Here is a 6,375-nt window from a genome sequence, read left to right as displayed (position 1 = left end):
CGGCCGGGGAAGGGCAGGCTCGTTTCCAGGGGTACTTGGTGGTCGGATCCCCCACCCCGCTTCAGATAACCTATTTGCAGGAAAATGGTTTTATTCCGGGGCTGGGAGTTGGGGGTGGGGTGCAGGCCTGGGTCGTGGAATGTGAGGAGTGGCCAACCCTCTATTTTCCTCTCTCTCTCTGTCCCTCTGTTTTCCTGAAACAAACAAACAAACAAAAGTCCCTTCCTACAGTCTGGCCAGGAGGAGTTTGGGGGCTGGGGGCAGACTGAGGGAGATCCGTGGAACAGATTTTGAGGACAGCCACCTCCAGACAGTTGTCGGCAAGGCCTCCAGTCGCTGACCTTTCAGCGGGCTTCAGGAGCCCGGCTGGGAGGCCGGCAGAGGCTGGCAGCCTGAGATCAGGGTGACACTCAGTTCCTCTCCAGGGCCTGCCACCCGTCCGGGAAGGGGGTGCTCTACCAGCCGCCCCTGGGGCACTGGCCTGCCCCTTCCCAGCTAGGGGCTCGGATGTTTGGCGGCCCTCAGGGTCCTTCCTGGGGGATCTGGCTCCCCTCCAGCCACCCCAGCCCAGTCCTTGGATTAAGAAGGGAGGGGGGTGGGGAGGCGCCCAGGGGCTGCTGCCCCCTGCCTCCCAGACTACGTGAGGGGCTGGGGCCGCCGCGTGCGCTTGGTCCGGCGGGTGGGGGCGGAGCCCACAAACTCGAACTGCTTCTGCTTCTCGGCATGGTTAGGGAAGGGCAGCTGGCCCTGGTAGAGGCGCTTGATGAAGTGGGCCTCGCGCTGGTTCTGGCGGCTGCGGGAAGCCTGGCGGGGCCGCCCCTGCCTCGTGAAGGCCATGAACCAGCCCTCGTGCCGGGCGTTCTGGAAGGCCGTGTAGTTGTTCTCCAGCACGATCTCCGTGAACACGCAGTCTTTGCTCTTCCCGCTGGGCTGCGGGAGAAGCAAGGACAGGAAGGGCATTTGGCCACCTACCCTGGTCTGGGGTGTTGCCCTTAGGGCCTATTTTGGACGACTGAGGAGGGACAACGGGAACAACAGGGCCGTGAACCCAGGGAACTCTGCCTGGTGAGATGGCATCCTAGGTAGAGAGGCAACCGTGGCCAACGCGAACAGGCTTTGTGGATCTGAGTTGCAGGCTTGTCATTTAGCCGTCCTGTACTAGGCTGGGCCTCAGCTTTCTGAGATGCAGGTGAAGATCAAGGTCCTGCAGCAGTTCCCAGCATGCCCGGGCCCTTAGCACTGAAATGCTCATGGAGCCTAGGTGAGTGGTGCTGCTGAGCATGGGAGAGGAGGCAGCACCCTCCGATGAGAAGAAAGAAGGGTGCCAGCGTGGCCACCCATCCCACCCTGTCAGCAGTCAGGGGTCTGTGCCCATTTCTACAGACAAGAAGCCTGAGACTTGACAAAGATAAGCAAACCAGAGGTCATTTGGTCAGCAACAGCCGAATGGGAAGATGGGATTGCCTGGTTTCAAACCAAGTGGAATTCTCCCACCCAGCAGGACTGGGCCCACTGTGCGCTTCAGTTACAGGAGCAGCTGCTTAGTGTCTGTCTTGCTAGCTGGAGCCCACTGGCCCCACTGAACTTGGGGGAGTTCCTGTCTTACATCTGTGCCCCACTTTCCACCCTCAACAGCCTTTAGTCCTCCACCCAGAGGCTGCAGTGTCAGGTAGATGCCAAACTCCTACTGATGCCTGCTGGAGAAATACTCCTGACATCAGCCCCACAGATCCCAATGGCTTGCCAGTCCCCTCAGAGGGCTAATAGAGTCCCGGGGACTCATTTAAATAGAGAAACTAGACCAGGCTCAGTGGCTCACGCCCGTAATCCCAGCACTTTGGGAGGTTGAGGTGGGAGGATCGCTTCAGCCCATGAGTTTGAGACCAGCCAGGGCAACATAGTGAGGCCCTATCTCTACCAAAAAAAAAAAAAAAAAAAAAAAAAAAATTAGCTGGGCATGTGCCAGCTACTACTTCGGAGGCTGAGGCGAGAGGATTGCTTGAGCCCAGGAGTTTGAAGCTGCAGTGGGCTATGATTGTGCCACTGCACTCCAGCCTAGGTAGCAGAGCAAGACCCGGACTCTAAAATAAAATAAAGAAACCAGAGAGGGTGGGCGGGCTGAGAGTAGGATGGGAAGTCTTTACACAGGAGGGTGTGGCTCAGAGGAGAGAGGGGAGCTTGATGCCTTATATGTCCCCACCCCAGTAGGGCTGACTCTGTTACTGTTTCCAGTCTCCCAGCCTCACCTTCCCGATGAGCTTGCCCCTCTTGTTCATACAGATGTACTTCTCGCTCTCAGCCCCTTTGATGCGAACTCGGCTGCCAAATGTGTCCGTCTCCACTATGAGCTTGGCTGTGGTGGGGAAGGGGAGAAAGACCTCCGTCCATCGGGGCTGCCAGCCTATGGCTATGGCAGGGGACCACCCAGCCACACTGACCTCCAGACTCAGGCGAAGGGGTTGGGGACGCTCAGGCCCTTGGGGCCCTCAGCCCTGACACAGGATCTGGGGATGGACCAGGAGGTGAGGCAGGGCGGAGGTGAGGCAGAGTGGAGGTGTGGGTGGCCTGGGGGGAGGGCCAGCTCTCACCAAACTTGTTGCCGTCCTCAGCCGTGGCGGAGATGCGACGCCCGGTGACCTGCACGTGCTTGCCGCTGGTCCGGCTGTAGAGCTGGTACTCGCGGATCTGCCGCCTGCTCAGCTGGTCGGTCATGGCGCCCTGGTCCCTCACGTACTGGTTAAAATTAGGAGACGGGTGATTCTCCCCCTTTGCGGTTACCAAGGGAAAAATAGTGTCAATTTGCTTTGGGTGACACCACCACTGGTCCATCCAAGGGAGAGGGGTGAGGAGGTGAATGTATTGGGGACAGGCCAGTTGTCCTGCAGAGTGAAGTGGGCATGTGGCCATAACCTTCCCAGGCTCCTGGGTGAGCCGGTCATAACTTCTTGGCTTTGCGTCTACCTTACAGAAGGGACTGGGGTCTGCCCAGGCTGGGGGACACTTATTGACAGAACACAGCCCTGGAATCAGGATTCTGGGAGCTGGAAGGAGCCCTCGGGGTTCTATCCCATCCTCATATTCTATGAAGGAGGGGCACGGGGCACACAGCTCATTAGGGACAGAACCGCTGTCCCCGCCTCTTAGACCAGAGCCTGTCATCTCCCCCAGAACTCCAGGGACATGCTCCATTAGCCAGGACAACCAGATTCCTTCCTCATCCTCTCCACTGGCCTTGAAAGACCCTGTGCCCAGCACACAGGGGCACAGAGCAGATGGTGCTGTGAATTGGGGTCACCAGAGAGCATGTGGGGGACTCTGAAAGCTCCTACAGGGTCCCGTGAGCATTTCTTCGAAGCACTAACCATGGAATCCTGAGCTCATACCCATCTTCTCCCTGGCCTCGCCCCCTGGTGCTCAGGGCCCTTCCAGCGTTCCTCCCTCCTCTATGGGCTGGAGCTGGGGCTGGGCACTATGGGAGAACAGGCAGGCAAAGTGCCTCCTTAGCAGAGGGAGGCAGAGGCAGCACCAAGAGGACAGGCACTATCAGCAGTGGCCCAGTGGCTGCCCTTGCCAGGCGGCTCCTTAGCCACAATGTAACAGAGGCTCCCGGCCAGTTGGTGGGATGCGCCCGCCCACCTGCTTCCCCTTTGGGTTGGGGGAGAGGAACCATTTCCCCCCACACACTGTGCAAAGCCAGGAGGAGTACCGCCTCCCAGCTAGGTCTCTCCTTAACCGTCTGTAAGGCTAAGTGGGAGAGACTCAGAGTACTTCCTCCTCTCCATCCTGCAAGGTGCGACCCGGGCTAGGTTTCCTGGCTGCTGGCAGCAGCCTCAGCTCCGGCAGGAGAATGCACCTTTTCTGTTGCTTCTCTCTCTACCTGGATGCTGCTGCCTGTGCTGGGACAGCTTTTCCTATCCCCTGCCCCAAATCCCTAATTCCACCTTTATCCCAGGCCCAACCTCAGCCATCTGGACAGAGCTAGACCCAGATCAGCATCTGTTAGGGGCTACTCTCTCCTAGGGAGGGGATGGGAAATATCACCTTGAGACAGGGGGAATGAGGGAGCAGCTCTCAGAGCTAGACGTTTAACCTGCGCAGGGTTCACACTTCCTGTGCACCATTGCTCATTTCCAATTGCAGCTCCCCATAGAGCAGCCTCTGCTCAGCCTCTGCAAGACCTGCCCCTTGCCCCACCCTGGAGCATTTGGGGTGGGGGACCTGCCCAGCCTGCCCCTCCCTGGCCTCCCTTCCAGGGGGTGAGGTCCTGCCTGTCCCAGTCCCGCCTCCTGGCCCAGGTTCAGGCCCTCCGCCCCTCTTGGCCGACGGCCTCCTCTGGCAGTCTGTTCCAGGTCAGGAGCAGAGAGCGCCCCCCCGAAGCCCCCTCCTTTCCTTGTCCCCTTCAAGCCTTTCACAAAGGCAGCCCCACGCCCCCCCACAGCCCACAACCCACAAGTCCCTCTCCCCGCGGGACCTAGCCTGTCCCTTTCATGTTCCCGCTGCGGGAGGACCTCCCCTTCCACCACTGCAGACAGCTGCTTGTCAGACAGCCCCTCAAGCATGGCTGTGGTCCGGCCTGCTGGCCCCCCCTCCCAGGGGGGTGAGGGGGCACTTCAAGGGGGAAAGGACCGCTTTGCCACCTTCCCTGAGTCCTGAATGGGGCCTCAGCCAGGCCATAAACGCCCGGCCAGCCGCACCATTGTGTTAGTTCCCCTCCAGAACAGGTTGGGCCCACCCCCAGCCCCCTCCCAGCCAGGCTGGGGGCTTTCTTCTGGCTCCCCCTGGATGTGTGAAGCAAAAGGCCTGGAACGGGGCTGGAGCAAAAGGGGGAAGGAAGGGGGGGGGAGTTGTCTCTCCCTCTCCCACCCCCCCACTGCTTCAAAGGCTGCCCCTTTCCCTCTCCCAGAGAAAAGGCATTTACCTTCAAAAAAAGTCCCCACTGGATATGAAGAGAAGCGGGCCTCTGGCCTGGGAAAGCCAAGCGATCTCGCCCCAGAGCGGTTCTGGACCAGTGCATTTTAATAGCTGCACTTTTATGGAGGATCACAAAAAAGGGAGCAAGCCTCGCACTGGGGGCTGAGACTTGGGGGTGGGAGGTGTGCATGGAGGGAGGTGGGGGGCCGACTTGGGGTGGGGGAAGTGTGGAGAAGCAAACCCTGCATCCTGTCCCCAACAAACCTCTTTGGGCTTGACCTCTGTGCCCTCCAGGTGAGGAGTCACCTCACCCTGGCCGGGCATTCCGGACATGCTCACGAGAACCCCACCCTGGGCATCCGTACTGATGGGAGTGGGGTGGCGAGAGGGACATATGAGTGGTTTTGCATCAAAACCTGTCCTTTCAGGTACTGGCAAACCCAAGCCTCACCTGAGCCATCACCTCCACCCGCTTCCAACCGCTCCAGGCTCCATCCCTCAAGTCCGGAGTGCCCACGCACTTAGCCTTCTGGGGGAACCCGGTGGAGAGGGAGGGAGAGGAGCAGAGACCCAGGGGAAGTGGGGAGGGTCCTCAGAGGGAGGACAGAGATAAAACCTCAGTCAGCCCCCTTCCTTGCCCTCCCCATCAAAGGCTCACTCCCCTCCAAACCTCAGTGCCTCCTGGACCCAGGGAGAGGCCAGACTCTGCCTCTGTCCACCTGAAAGGAGCCTAAACCCGCCCTGGTTAGGTGGGGTGGGAAAACTGGGGGAAAGCCGGTGGGAACGCCTGCCTACCTGAGTTTGACAGCAGAGAATCAGCAGCTGTAAGCACCTGTGCGGGGACAGGAGGTAAGCCCAGGTGTGGGTGCCAGCCACAAGCCTAGGGTGCACCCAGGCCCCCGCCCCCGCCCTGCCAGCCCCGCACACGCACGCGTGGGAGTCCCGGGAAGAGGAGGGCTGCCCTGAGGCTGGAAATGGCAACAAAACTCCAGTGGGAGAGGTAGCACACTTACAGAGTGAGGTTGGGCAGCAGGCGGGCGGCTCCCATCGCTGGAGAGGTTCCTCAGGCGGTTGCCCCCCTGCCCCCAAGCTCAGGAGCAGATGTGGGAAGTCCCCAGGGGTAGAGTCCCAGAGAAGCCAAGGTCTCTCCGAGCCACAGGTTTTCAGGGGGGCGAGGAGAAGAGAAAGGGGAGGAGGAGGAGGAGAAAAAAGAGGGAGGAGGAGGGGGAGGAGGAGGGCGTAATTGGGAGACTGAGGTATGAGGTGTCCACCTTCCTGGCCAGTGAGGCTGCAAAGCAGATGCGGGTGGGGGCGTGCGCGCTGTGCCCTCTGGGCTGCCAGTCTCTCCTGGGCCACCCAGTGCAGAGATGGAGCAGTGGGGGCCTCCTGAAGGAGGTGGCCCTGCTGTCTCCCGCTCTATTCCTGACCCTTACAGACTGGCCAAACTCGACGCAGGCAAACTCG

The 6,375-nt window shown here is 60.1% G+C and overlaps 1 protein-coding gene across 2 annotated transcripts; it reads right to left on the bottom strand.

Annotated features, from left to right (window-relative positions):
* Positions 1-73: 73 nt before the first annotated feature.
* Positions 74-6,138, bottom strand: FGF17 (fibroblast growth factor 17). 2 transcript variants are annotated; one of them, XM_011968775.1, is made up of 5 exons: positions 5,925-6,138; positions 5,707-5,743; positions 2,589-2,766; positions 2,247-2,353; positions 74-930 (listed from the first exon to the last, which is right to left on the bottom strand). In XM_011968775.1, exons 1-5 carry the CDS (start codon positions 5,957-5,959, stop codon positions 637-639), a joined length of 651 nt encoding a protein of 216 aa, XP_011824165.1. In that variant the 5' UTR covers positions 5,960-6,138; the 3' UTR covers positions 74-636. The 2 variants fall into 2 exon arrangements, with proteins under 2 accessions (XP_011824165.1, XP_011824166.1); XM_011968776.1 differs by having other exon boundaries at positions 2,589-2,733.
* Between the last annotated feature and the right edge of the window lie 237 nt (positions 6,139-6,375).

The sequence above is a fragment of the Mandrillus leucophaeus genome, unplaced genomic scaffold (assembly GCF_000951045.1).
Source record: "Mandrillus leucophaeus isolate KB7577 unplaced genomic scaffold, Mleu.le_1.0 Scaffold86, whole genome shotgun sequence".
In the NCBI taxonomy this organism is placed as follows: Eukaryota; Metazoa; Chordata; class Mammalia; order Primates; family Cercopithecidae; genus Mandrillus; species Mandrillus leucophaeus.
The sequence above is the reverse complement of the archived record's forward strand: the minus strand, read 5'-3'. Positions and strand labels throughout refer to the sequence as shown.